Raw genomic sequence first — 14,782 nt, 5'->3', positions numbered from 1 at the left:
TAATGTGGAGCTTCCTTAAAGAACTAAAAGTAGAAACTACCATTTGATCCAGCAATCCCACTACTGGGTATCTACTAGGAGGAAAATAAGTCACTGTATGAAAAAGACATTTGCACACCCATGTTTATAGTAGCACAATTCGCAATTGCAGAAATATGGAACCAGCCTAAATGTCCATCAACCAATTAGTGGATAAGGAAAATGTGACACACACACACACACACACACACACACACCATGGAATACTACTCAGGAACAAAATAATGGCATTTGCAGCAACCTAGATGGAGTTGGAGACCATTATACTAAGTGAATAACTCAGGAATGGAAAATCAAACATCATATGTTCTCATTTATAAGTGGGAGCTAAGCTGTGGGGTTGCAAAGGCATGAGAATGATATTATGGACTTTGGGGTTTCCAGGGAAAGGGTGGGAATAAAAGGGGTGAGTGATAAAACACTACAGATTTGGTACAGTGTGTACTACTCAGGTGATGGGTGCACCAAAATCTTAGAAATCACTACTAAAGAATTTATTCATGTAACCAAACACCACCTGTTCCTCAAAAATTATTGTAATAAAAATAAAATTATTTACTTGATTTTTATTATGAATATTTCTAAGCTTTAAAAACATTTTTTTACTGAGATGAAATTCACATAATGTACAATTAACCTTTTTTTTTTTTTTTGAGATAGTCTCGCTCTGTTGCCCAGGCTGAAGTGCAGTGGTGTGATCTTGGCTCACTGCAACCTCTGCCTCCCGGGTTCAAGCAATTCCCCTGCCTTACCCTTCCAAGTAGCTGGGATTACAGGCGCATGCCACCATGCCCAGCTATTTTTTTTGTATATTTAGTAGAAACGGGGTTTCACCATGTTGAGCAGGCTGGTCTTGAACTCCTGACCTCATGATCTGCCTCAGCCTCCCAAAGTGCTGGGATTACAGACGTGAGCCACTGTGCCTGGCCACAACTAACCTTTTTAAAGTAAACAGCTCATTGGCATTTAGTACATTTATAATACCATCTAGTTGTAAAAAATTTTCATCACCCCTAAAGGAAATTCTGCATCCCATAGGCAGTCATTTTCTATTCTTCCCTGCCCCTGGCAACCACCAATTTACTTTCTGTCTGTCTCTGTGAATTTATATATTCTAGTCTTGAACTCCTGGCCTCAAGCAATTCTCCCGCCTTGGCCTCCAAGCACCTTGGGATTACAGGTGTGAGCCACCACACCTGTGGGATTTCTTTGGCTATTTCATATAAACAGAATTATACAATATTTGTCTTCTGGCTGCTTTTGCTTAGCATAATATTTTTGAATGTCATCCACATTGTAGCATGAACCAGTACATCATTGTGTTTTATGGCTGAATATTCATTATATTTATACACCACAAGCTTGTTTATCCATTCATCTATCGATGGACATTTGGCTTGTTTCCACCTTTTGGTTATTGCAGATAGTCCTGCTGTGCATGTGCATATACATGTGTTTGCTTGAGCACCTGTTTTTCAGTTCTTTGGGGTATGTACCTAGGAAGGGAATTGCTGGATCATCTGGTGATTCTATATTTAGTGTTTTGAGGATCCACCAAACTTTTCCACAGCAGCTGAACCATTTTCTGTTCCTACTGGCAATGTATAAGCGTTCCAATTTCTCCTCATCAATGTTTACTTCCTTTTTTAAAAAATTATAGCCATCCTAGTTGGTATGAAGTGGTATCTCATTATGGTTCTGAGTTGCATTTCCGTAATGACCAATGATGTTGAGCATCTTTTCATGTGCTTGTTGGCCATTCATATCTTTTTTCAAAAAGAGTCTAAGTTCTTTGCCCATTTTAAAGTTGGGTTGTTTCTTTTTGTACGTCAGAGTTATTTTATACATTTCAAATAGTAGACCTTTATCAGATAGATAATTTGCAAATATTTTCTCCTTTGTTCTGTAGATTTTTTTTTACTTTCTTCATTTATTATTATTATTTTTTTGAGACAGGGTCTTGCTCTGTTGCCCAGGTAGAAGTGCAGTGGCACAATCATGGCTCACTGCAGCCTTGATCTGTTGGGCTTAAAGTGATCCTTCCACCTCAGCCACTTGAATAGCTGGGACTACAGGTGTGTGCCACCGTACTCAGCTAATTTTAGTTTTTGTAGAGGCAAGGTCTCACTATGTTGTCCAGGATTGTCTCAAACTTCTGAGCTCAAGCAATCCTTCTGCCTCAGCCTCCCAAAATGTTAGGTTTATAGCTGTGAGTGACCATGCCTAGCCTGATATGGGTTTTTGCATGAAAGTTTTAAATTTTGTGCGTGTGTGTATGTGTGTGTGTTTAAGAGGGTGTTGCTCTGTCATCCAGGCTGGAATGCAGTGGTATAATTATAGCTCACTGAAGCCTTGGTCTCCTGGGCCCAAGTGATCCTCCCACTTTAGCCTCTCGAGTAGCTGGGACTACAGGTGTGTGCCACCACACCCAGCTAACTTTAAAATTTTTTGTAGAGACAGGGTCTTGCTTTGTTGCCCAGGCTGGTCTCAAACTCTTGACCTCAAGTTTCTCCCACTTTAACCTCCCAAAGTGCTAGGATTACAGACACGAGCCACTGCGCCAGGCAAGTTTTGTAATTTTGAAATAAGTTGATCTGTTTTTTTCTTTGTTGCTCATGTTTTTGGTGTTATATTCAAACATTTATTCCCAAATTCAAGATCACAGAGATTTACCCTAATGTTTTCTTCTAAACTATTTTACGGGTCACTTCTTATATTTACTTACTTTATATATATGGTGTGGAGTAGGGATCCAACTTCATTCTTTTGTATGTGGATCTTCAGTTGTCCCAGCACTATTTGTTAAAGAGAGTATTCTTTTTCCCACCAGCTGGTCTTGGCACCCTTATTTAAAATCAGTTGACTGTAGATGCATAGGTTCATTTCTGGACTCTCTATTCTATTTTTTTGTATGTCTCTCCTTATGCCAGTACCACACTGTTTTGATGACTATAGCCTTGTAATAAGTTTTGAAACAAGGAAGTGTGAGTCCTCCAATTTTGTTATTCTTTTTCAGTATTGTTTTGGCTATATGGAGCCCCTTGCAGGCCCATGTGAATTTGAGGTTTGGCTTTTCATCTCTAGGAAAAAGCATATTGGGATTGTGATAGGTATTGCATTTGAATTTGAAGATTACTTTGGGTAGTACTGTACCTTAACAATATTAAGTATTTCAATATATGAACATGGGGTATCTTTCTATTTATTTAGATTTTCCTTAATTTCTTTTAGCACTGTTTAGTTGTGTTCAGAATATGCCTTTTCACCTTCTTGGTCAAATTTCTTCCTACATATTTTGTTCTTTCGGATATTACTATAAATGGGATTGTTTTCTTTTTTTGACATGTACATTGCTGGTATAGAGCAGCTGATTTTTGCATGTTTATTTTGTACCCTGCAAACTTCACTGAATTTATTATCTCGAGTAGGGGTGTGTGTGTGTCTGTCAGGGTTGGGGGGTGGATTTGAAGGATTTTCTATGTATAGGATTATGTCATCTATGCATAGAGATAGTTTTACTTCTTCTTTCCAGTTTAAATGTCTTTTATTTTTCTTGCGTAATTGCTCTGTTTAGAACCTTCAGTACAACATCAAATGGCAGTGGTGAACATTGGCATCCTTGTCTTGTTACTGATCTTAGGGGGAAAGCTTTCAGTCTTTCACCATGGAGTATGGTATTAGCTGTGGGTTTTTCCTAAATGCTCATTGACGTGTTGAGAAGCTCTTCTCTATTCTTCTATTCCTGTTTTTGTAGGTGTTTTATTTTATCATTAAGGATGTTGGATTTTGTCAAATGCTTTTTCTGAATCAATTGAGATGGTCATGTGTGTTTTATTTCTTTTGTCTTAGTAATGTGGTATGATGATTTTAGGGGGTATGTTTTACTACCCTTGCAGTCCTGGGATGAATCCCACTTAGTCATGGTGTATAATCCTTTTAGTGTGCTGTTAGACTCAGTTTTTTAATATTTGCTTAGAATTTTTGCATCTATATTTATAAGGGATGTCGGGCTATAGTTTTCTTGTGGTTATCTTTTGTCTGGCTTTGGTATTGGGGTAATGCTGGCCTATCGATTGAGTTAGAAAGTATTCTCTCCTTTTCCTTGATTTTTGTGCTCATCCCCCATCTTGTTTGTTTTTTGAATGGATTTTAAATTATTTTGGAAAGTTAATTATTCAGATTCTTAAGGTTGTTATTCAAGACGAGCCAAAAAGAAATGGTCTTATCCAGGAAAAATCCTTGCCTGATGAGAATTTAATCACAAAATTTTGTTGTTCAAGTTCCACCTACCTATTTTAGAAACAGATGATATTATAGTCATAAAATCTCATGGAATCAGATGTTGTAACTTGATTATATATGTGTAGACATTCTAAGAGAGCTTTCAATCCCAGGATTATAATGTTACGATAATTTAGTTACCCATATGTATATAAACATTTCTAGGAGCAATTTTAGAAATATAATACCTCAATTTAACAAGGTATAAATTTAACAAGGTATAAATTTGATTTTTGGCTAGCTTTCACTACTTCTTAAGATAGAACTTGAACATTGGGGCAGATCCCAAAGCAAATACTTTAACTACAATAGTTATGCACAAGAAAGTCCTGTAAATAATCTATCCATGACAAGCTACAAAGTCAATATTCAAATGTCCCAAATCTTAGACTCCTTTATTTAAAAGAGCTAACCAACAAAGAATTTACTAAGCCCACCATTCTTTTTTTTTTTTTTTTTTTTGAGACCGTCTTGCTCTGTTGCCCAGGCTGGAGTGCAGTGGTGCAGTGGCACAATCTCGGTTCACTTCCGCCTCCTGGGTTCAAGCGATTCTCTTGTCTCAGCCTCCTGAGTAGCTGGGATTATAGGCATCCTCTACCATACTCGGCTAATTTTTTGTATTTTTAGTAGAAGTGGAGTTTCACCATGTTGGCCAGGCCAGTCTCGAACTCTTGACCTCAAGTGATCCACTGGCCTCAGCCTCCCAAAGTGCTGGAATTACAGGCGCAATTCACCGTGCCCGGCCTAAGCCCACCATTCTTTTCAGCTGTTTGTACCTATAGATAAAGTTCTTGCTACTCTCTTCTGTGGTCTATAATTTGTGAAAAACTAATTATGCAATTTCAACAAATGTATTTGTTCAGTTCTATTTGATTTTCTAATTCATGTTGCATGAGTAATAGATGCACTGATGAAGTTAGCACATTTTAACAGTTTTCCTTTCAGAATGTGCTTTTTAACAGAATGCTAGCAGATTGTTTGGCTGTTATTTTAATTATATTACAGTCCATTCACAAACGGTACAACCACAAATTATACAATAAACCTAAAATTTTATAATTCTGTTTTTGTATTTGGAACAGTCTAGTTCAACTGTATTTAAAGGGAAAGTTAATTTATTCAAAGCGTATTTTTAAAACCTTTTCATTTTGGTTAAAAATGGTGACATACAGCTGGGTGTGGTGGCTCATGCCTATAATCCCAGCACTTTGGGAGGCTGAGGTGGGCAGATCACGAAATCAGGAGTTCAAGACCAGCCTGGCCAACATGGTGAAACCCCATCTCTACTAAAAAATAAAATTAAAAAAAAAATTAAAAAAAAATTAACTGGGCGTGATGGCAGGTGCCTGTAATCCTAGCTACTCAGGAGGCTGAGGCAGGAGAATCGCTTGAAACCAGAAGGCAGAGGTTGCAGTGAGCTGAGATCGCACCATTGCACTCTAGCTTGGGCAACAAGAGTGAAATTCCGTATCAAAAAAAAAAAAAAAAAAAGACATACCAAACCATTTTAGATCCTAAAGGATTCCTAATCTGGCATTATAGACCAAATGTGGTACATTCAGTCCAAAACTTGTGTTCTAAGATGGAGCAGAAAACAAACATAGTAACAGAAATGTTTTTTGCTGTAACCAAATACACGTAGGTAATTTTAAAAGTCTTTTGAGGGGAGGAGTCAATAATTGATTTTGTTGGTAGTGGAGAGAATGGGTGGACTAAATAATATTTAAAAATATATAGTGGTTTTCAGGCTGGCACGGTGGCATACTCCTATAATCCCAGCACTTTGAGAAGCTGAGACGAGAGGATCACTTGAAGCCGGGAGTTTAAGACCAGTCTGGGCAACATAGTGAGACCCTGTCTTGACCAAAAAAAAAAAAAAAAAAAAAAAAAATAGCCTGGTGTGGTGGCATGTATCTGTTGTCTAACTACTTAGGAGTTTGGGGCGGAAGGATCACTTGAGCGTGAGAGTTCGAAGTTGCAGTGAACTGTGATCATGCCAGTACACTCCCGCCTAAGTGATAGAGTGAGACTCTCTCTCAAAAAATAAAATATTATGGTTTTCTAGTAGGAAAATATACTTACATAGTTTTCCCTTATCCAGTCCTCATGATAGCATTGTGAGGGAGGTATTACTTTATTTGACACTTGAGAAAACCAAATTGGACTGATTGACTTTACCATTTCACTCCTAGTAAGTAACTGCTGGAAATCAAACTCAGAACTTTGGAATTAAACATCAAGCTCTTTCTATTAAACCAGATTTTTGTTTTCTATAAGTTTCAGTTTAAAAGAAGAAAAGAACATTACTTGTTTTCTATAACTGTGTGATACATATTCTGTGCTTACAGATAATAAGCAATTCATTTTAAAATGTCATAACTTCAGAATATAATTAACAATGGGACTTGGCCTTTCAGATATGTTACAGTGTGCTTGGATTTTCAAAAATTTTATTTCCATGCAGCTTGTCAATGATTTATTATTATTATTATTTTTTTTTTTTTTTAAGGCAGGGTCTCACTTTGTTACCCAGGCTGGAGTGCAGTGGTGCAATCTTAGCTTACTGCAGCCTCTGTCTACCTCCTGGGTTCAAGTGATCAACCTGCCAAGTAGATGAGACTACAGGCGCACGTTACCACTTCCAGCTAATTTTTTGTATTTTTTGCAGAGGCAGTGTTTTGCCATGTTGCCCAGATTTGTCTCAAACTCCTGGGCTCAAGAAATCCTCCCACTTCAACCTCCTAAAGTGCTGGCATTCCAGGTGTGAACCACCACACCTAGCCAAAGATAAGGTTTTATATAACTTTCTCTTGCATAACTTTGGAGGAGCAGTGTAGTGTAGTGCAAAGTTATCCAACTTTAAAGGACACAAGAATTACTTAGGAGATTAATAGCTTTTTAGGGCCCAGGAAACCCTCTAGATACTTCTGGTAGAGGTAGTCCAGGGACAATACTTGGGGGAAACACTGGCTTTGAGGTTTTACACAGATAAAAAAATACCTACTTCATAAATTAGTGATGGTGATTTAATCTATGGTATCTCTACAGTTCTTGGAATAGAACCAGGTACATAGGAAATGTTCAAAATATTCCATTCTTGTGTGATGACTTGGGTGGCAACTAAGAATCAAGAGAATATTCCTTCTTTTCATTCAACAAAATTTATTGAATTCCAGCAGTATTCTAGGGACTTGTGGATATAGGGGAAAATGGGCACATTCCTCATTCTTGTTGAATTTATTTGATCAACTCATTTTAAAGGTATAGTTCTTACCTTGTTAAAAAATAATAAAAGGACTATTGAGGGCATGTTTGCATAATCTTTTCCCTTGCAAATTAAAGTTTTGTTTTTTACTTGAATGAGGATTGCAGTTCAAAGAAATGGCCTATTATTTCTCAGTTTTCTTGTTGCTTTAAATCTATACTGTCCAATACAGTAGCCACTAGATACTTGCAACTATTTAAGTCAATTAAACTTGTATAATATTAAAAATACAGCTCCTCGGTGGCACTACCACATTTCAATTGCTCAGTAGCCACATGTGGCTAGTGGCTGCTTTATTGGACAGTGAGATGTAGATCATTTCCATCATCATACTAAGTTCTGTTGGGACAGTGTTATTCTGGAGTTTACAACTACAAAGTGGTGATTTTCCAATTGTCTTGATTTGTAGATTGATTTTGAGGCAAGTATTAGCAGTAGCTTGAGGCTGTCACGTAAGTGTATTAATTCCCTTTCAGGTTGACCAGGCCCAGGGCTAGTATTGATTTACCTTAACAGTTTCATTACACAGCCAGTGAGATATAAATGCTAAGACATCCGGGCATTTTCTTTAAACTTCTGAGTAATACACTAAGGTTATTTTACTGCATTAGTCATAGCTTTTCTCATGCAGTGTGTGTGTGTGTGTGTGTGTGTGTGTGTGTGTGTAGAGAGAGTTAATTCACCTCCACAGCATTATAATTGTTTCAAATGTATATCTAATGAAATTTTGAGGACAAAGGGGTAAAGAAGAGTTGCAATTGCATCTGAATACTAGAACTGAATACTGGAATTCATGGTACTTACCATGAATTTAAAAAAGAAAATAAAATAATTTCTTTTATAGAAACCAGAACTAAGAGTAGTGAAAAGTTGGTTTAACACTGTTTACTCAGCATTCCACTGGGTAGAACCCCAGTTATGATTATTTAAAAATATTAATTATGAGACTGAGTGCAGTGGCTGGCTCATGTCTATATTCCTAGAACTTTGGGAGGCCGAGGTGGGCAGATCAGCTGATATCAGGAGTTTGAGACCAGCCTGACCAACATGGTAAACCCTGTCTCTACTAAAAATACAAAAAATTAGCTGGGTGTGGTGGTGCATGCTATAATCTTGGCTGCTATGGAGGCTGAGGCAGGAGAATGACTTGAACGTGGGAGACGGAGGTTGCAGTGAGCTGAGATTGCGCCACTGCACTGTAGCCTGGGCAACAGAGTGAGACTCTATCTCAAATATATGTATATAGATATATATGTGTGTATATATGTATATATGATATATATGCATATATGATAAATATACATATATACATATATGATAAACACATGTATGTATATATGTATATGTGACAAATACATGTATATATACGTATATATACATATATATGACAAATTTAATGTTTTAGTAATTGAAAAACCAAGGATAAATTCTTCTGTATTTTTGTTGTTTTTAAAACCTGCATATAAAATTGAGTAGCACCCACTACATTCCAGTGTCTAGGTCATGAATGCAGTTTTTTGGGGCAGAGTTCAGTAAATGATATGCAAGTGCAATTGGGTTTTTGCCTCTGTTTCCTGAATATGAGTAGCTAGTTACAGATAGGTCTTACCTCCTTTTTTTCCTTCAGTTTTTGCTGTTGTTCCTCTCTGAGAAGAAAGGCAATAAGAGACTGCTGTCATTTGGTCACGGGTCAGGGATTAGTGCGGCTGAAGTCATTGAAATCCTTTTGTATGTTATTGCCTCCTTCAGTGACCTTCTGTCTTTCCAGGTCACTTACTTCAGCCTTTGGTACTACAACAAGCAAAATCAGCGCCGGTGGGTAGATTTGGAAAAACCTTTGAAGAAGCAGCTGGATAAATATGCATTGGAACCGACCGTCTATTTTGGAGTGGTGTTTTATGTGCCTTCAGTTTCTCAGCTGCAGCAGGAGATTACCAGGTGAGAAATTACATGCCATTTGTTTTTAGGAAATAGTCTAGTGAGATGTAAAAAGTGAAACTAAGGTTGAAGTCAGAAGATAAGTTTGGAACTTTGCCTCTCGCCCCACATTTTTAGCTACGGTATTACAAAGAGGTTCTCATATGTGGCATGTCAGAGTGTTTTACTACATGTTGGGTAACTTATGGGTTCCGTAGGCACAAAGGAATAAAGGGAAAAATGATGGATTTACCCTAGCTGTGCACTCTTCCTGTAGTGATGTTACCTTTAATGTTTGTGTTGTTTCTGATCCTTTGTGGTTAGGAAAGGAGAGAAGATATGTTAGAAAATTAGTCACAAAATCTGTGTTCATTCCTCAATGAAATGTGCTGAAGGCTCCTAGAATTCTCTTCCTCTAGCTATATTCTGTAGACAGGTTGGGGAGGGAGTACAGAGGAGAGGGAGGGAAGTGTTTAAGATCAGGAAATTTTGGCTGATAAGTGCACTTAATAGGGACAAAAGCAGAAAGGGAAGATGATATTAAGGAGCAGAATAGAGGAACTAAGTGTTCTTATTCTTTTTCCCCCTGAAGACAACGAAAAAAGGAATAAAATTTGAGTTCTTGAGCGTGGTTTTCAAAGTTCTGTGAATCCCATCACTGCCTTATCTTTTTAACCCTATTTAATGTTACTTTTGAGCCAAGCTGAGCTACTTCAAGGGCCCGAAACATACCGCATGCCCTTTCGTCTTTGTGTCCTAGATCTTTCTCTCACATGTATTTACTGGGATCCTGTTTGCCTCCTGAGTTGTGGTTCAGAAGGTACCTCCTCCATGAAGCATCTATGACCCCAGGACAGAATGAGTTTTGGCTTACGACCTAGAATTTGATTCTACTTGTGTTAAGATGGTAATTGTCATACCCTATTATTAGGATTTTGCAGGTATCTTTTTCCTAGGTTTTAAGCCTATGTTTTCTTTAGCTTTACTTAATGATATCTTACACAGTACCTTGCGGACAGTGAGAACCTGGTGCTGTCTCGTGTTTGTGGAGTGCTGTTTGAGTCTGCCAGTTAATGATTAGGAGAGAATGGAAAGTCAAAGCAGTAAGGATCCAGTGGTAGGGATAAACACAAACTGACTGTAAAAGTCTGAGATAGAAATAATGAAGAGAAAATGGAAACCAGAAGGAAAAAGCCTGAACTGATCACTTTAACTCATTTAAACATTTACTGAAGATACGCTCTTAAGAACTGTGTTGAATAGAGTGGGAGGTGAATATGCTTTAATCCCACCCTGGAGGAGCCGCTCACAGTCTGGTGGAATTGGCAGTTCATATAAATAGTTACAGTATCCTATGATAATAAATGCTTTAATTAAAGCTGTGCATTCCTAGGGGTGGGGCAAGGGGAACTTGAACAGGACAGGTAGAGAGACTGACATTTAAATTGACTTTAGAAATGTTCTAGAGGGAATAGTTTTTGCAAAGCAGGGGAAGTAATCAAAATGATTACATGTCTTCAGGAAGTTTCAGGTATTACTTAGAAAGGAGATTTAAAAAATAGGCATAGCAATAAAGTCATGGTACAATGAGGAAGAGATTTTCAAATTTAATGGAATCATTAAATTTATATTTTACAAAGATCACCCATCATAGAAGGTAGATCAGAGATGGCAAGACTATAGGCAGGAGACCAGTTTAGGAATACCTGTGCCATAATCTAGTCGTAGGTTTACAATATAGAACTGAACAGAAAGGCATTAGCTGTATTGAGAGAGAATGGGCCTATTAGAGTCAATCAGTAGGATTGCTCATTGATTAGGTGTAGGAGCGCCTGATAGAGAAGTTGTATCAGTAAGGATTAAGTATAGCTATATATAACAAAAACCCTAAATATCATTGACTTCTGTGAGACAAGTTCAGAAGTCAGCCTTGCAGAGCTTGTCTGACAGCTCCACAGTGTCTTCACAGACGCTCGCTCTTTCTCTTAGTGCTCCAGTATCCTCAGTGTGTCCTTCCCATGCACTAGGTTTACCTTTTGGTCCAAGATATCCAGAGTTCTGTCTATCACATCCATAGTCAGAAAGCAGATGAGTGGTTTCCTAGGAACAGGGTAGGAATTGGAGAGACAGATTATGAGGGGTGCAAGGAAACTTTTGCAGGTGGTATGTTCCTCATCTTGTAGTGATGGTTTCATGGATGTATGCATGTGTCCAAATTGTCAACTTGAAATTTGAACAGCTTCTTTGTATGCCAATTATACCTCAAAAACGGTGTTTTAAAAAACCCACTCAAAGATATTGTAAGAAAACAAAGTGGGAGGGCCGGGTGTGGTGGCTTACACCTGTAATGCCAGCACTTTGGGAGGCTGAGGGGGGGGCAGATCATCTGAGGTTGGGAGTTCGAGATCAGCCTGCTCAACATGGAGAAACCCTGTCTCTACTAAAAATACAAAATTAGCCAGGTGTGGTGGCACACGCCTGTAATCCCAGCTACTCGGGAGGCCGAGGCAGGAGAATTGCTTGAACTCAGGAGGCTGAGGTTGCAGTGAGCCGAGCTGGCACTGCTGTATTCCAGCCTGGGCAACAAGAGTGAAACTCTGTCTCAAAAAAGAAAAAAGAAAACAAAGGGGGAGAACAACAATCTGATTAATATACCTTTAGAAAGTGCAGACTTAACAGAAAAATACGACCACAAAGCAGCAGAAAACTGGCACCTAATACTACAAAATGAACTTTAAAAATTAAGAAAATAACAGATGATATGAAAGAACCATTTAAATCTGAATTAGAAAAGCTTGGGAATAATTTGGCTATGTAACAGGTGAATATGAAAATAGCTGCAAAAACAATTAGAAATTTTGAAATGATAGAAACTATAAAAGTATAGAAGATTAAAAAATAGATGTAATAGGATTCCCTAAAGGAAAAAGCCAAAACATTCTTCTAACAGTATGATCTAAGTCAAAACATTGGCAAAGAACAAATTCCAAAAACTATATAACAAATTCTATATTCTAGCTATAACACATTTTAAAAACTTCCTTGAAAGGAAAATGACTTGAAGCTCTGTATTGAAAAGACGTACTGTGTACCTGGCATGGTCAGTCCAGAGCAATCAGTGCCAACACATTCTGCAGAGTCACCAGAAATTGGGCATCCAGACTAAAGCTGTTATAAAATTAAGAAAATAAGATTGGTGTCAGACTTCTGGAAAAACACTTCATGCCAACGGACAAAAAAGTAACATTTAACATCCTCAAGGAAAGGAAATAGGAGGCAATGATTATATATCTAGCAAAAACGACCTGTGAATATATCTTAGTGCGAGCTGCCATAACAAAATATTATAGACTGAGTAGCTGATGTATTTTCTCAGTTTGGAGATCTGAGCATAGTTGAGGTCTCATGAGGGCTCCCTTCCTGGCTTGCAGAACTTCCGGCTGGGTCCTCACATGGCAGAGCGAACAAACACTCTGGTGCCTGGAGTTCTTGCAAAAGAGGAAATTTTGTTTCAATCATCAATAATTGTGCCTCATTTGAACCTCACTGGCTACGATACTGCCACTGCACAAAGCTTGGAAATTTTGACCATCATAATTTTGACCAACTAGGCTGGGCACGGTGACTCACGCCTGTAATCCCAGTACTTTGGGAGGCCGAGGTGGGTGGATCACTTGAGGTCAGGAGTTTGAGACCAGCCTAGCCAACATGGTGAAACCCCGTCTCTACTAAAAATACAAAAATTAGCCGAGCGTGGTGGTGCATGCCTGTAATCCCAGCTACTCAGGAGGCTGAAGCAGGAGAATCGCTTGAACCTGGGAGGCAGAGGTTGCAGTGAGCTGAGTTTGAGCCACTATACTCCAGCCTGGACGACGGTGAGACCCCATCTCAAACAAAATAAAACAAACAAACAAAAAAAGAATACAACTGCATGAATTGAAACACATCGAATATGTCTTTTAAAATTCACGAATTCATAATACTTAAAAAAAAATAACCTCATTGGTCACCTTTGAAACTTACTAGAATACAATACATTATTCTGAATGGCAGTAAGTTTATCCTATCTTTATAGATTGTATAAAGAGGTAACAATCATCAGTATTGGCTAAAACCTTTGGGTAAAAGGAACAGGCTGGCATCATCTGAACTCAGTGGGCAATGTCAGCATCACTGTAAGTGGGACAACCAAATACCATTTCTTCTGATGTGATGCATCCGGAAGTACCAGGCACCACCAGGTTAAATGACTAAAATGAACTTGTATCGAAGCAAGCCTCTAGTCTGCACTGTTCAGTAAGGTAGTTGTTAGCTATATGTGGCTATTTATAGTTAATTAAAATTAATACAATTAAAATTTTTCTTGCACTAGCTACAGTTCAGGTACTGAATAGCCACATGTGGCTAATGGCTACTATATTGGGCAGCGCAGATACAGATAATTTATATCACTGTAGAATGTTCTTTTAGACAGTGCTGCTCTAAATCTAATGATCAGTTTTCAGGAAAAATGTGAGAGCATGTAAACTTGCCAAATGACCCCATGAGACTACAATCACAAAAGTCCAGAAGGTAGGAAATTCTACATGACAAATGGCTCCATTTCTGTTAATAACATGAAAATAAAAGGGAATAAAAACTTTCTTTTTTATAGCAAGAGAGATTTAGAAATATCCATTAAATGTAATCCGTAGACCTTGTTTGGATTCTAATTTAAGAAAATTGTAAAAATGCATTTTTGAGGCGATCATGAAAATTGCATATGAATCAGGTATTGAGTACTCAGTATAAAGATGTTCATTTTGTTGGGTGTGATAAAAATGTAGTTACGTTTTTAAAAAATAAAGCTTACCTTTTAGGGATATGTACTGAAGTACAGGTGGCATGACGTCTGGGATTTGCTGTAAAACACTGGTGGTGGAGGGGGCACAGGAGAGGATGGATGGAGAAAACGTGGTAGGCATAAGGTTGATGGGTGAGGCACCATGATAAGGAGATGGGGTCACTATACTTAATGTCTATACATATATTTCAGAATTTCCAAAATAAAACTTAAAAAATAAAAATGTCGATGCCTACACATTGTCTTCTATTACTAGTCTAAGAAAAACAGATGAAGAGAAAAAGCTGCCTCTTCATACATTATTTGGAATTTCTGTTGTGCAAAATGTGGTCACCTAATTTATTATATAATTCTTGTCATATATTGTATGAAATATTTTATATTGGAAAGTTGATCAGTAACTTGATAAAGATTTAGATAAAATATCTGATCAGCAT

The 14,782-nt window shown here is 37.8% G+C and overlaps 1 protein-coding gene and 1 pseudogene across 4 annotated transcripts in view; one reads left to right on the top strand and one right to left on the bottom strand.

Annotated features, from left to right (window-relative positions):
• PTPN21 (protein tyrosine phosphatase, non-receptor type 21) overlaps positions 1–14,782 on the top strand; it is an 88,545-nt gene that overhangs the window by 27,595 nt on the left and 46,168 nt on the right. For all 4 annotated transcript variants that reach the window (XM_025391907.1, XM_025391908.1, XM_025391906.1 and 1 more), the window contains one exon: positions 9,354–9,523. In XM_025391907.1, coding sequence (XP_025247692.1) covers positions 9,354–9,523 — 170 coding nt within the window. The remainder of the gene's footprint in view (positions 1–9,353; positions 9,524–14,782) is intronic.
• LOC112629644 lies at positions 12,952–13,078 on the bottom strand (annotated as a pseudogene).

The sequence above is a fragment of the Theropithecus gelada genome, chromosome 7b (genome assembly GCF_003255815.1).
Source record: "Theropithecus gelada isolate Dixy chromosome 7b, Tgel_1.0, whole genome shotgun sequence".
NCBI classification, from domain to species: Eukaryota; Metazoa; Chordata; class Mammalia; order Primates; family Cercopithecidae; genus Theropithecus; species Theropithecus gelada.
This window is presented reverse-complemented; position numbering and strand designations above follow the sequence as displayed.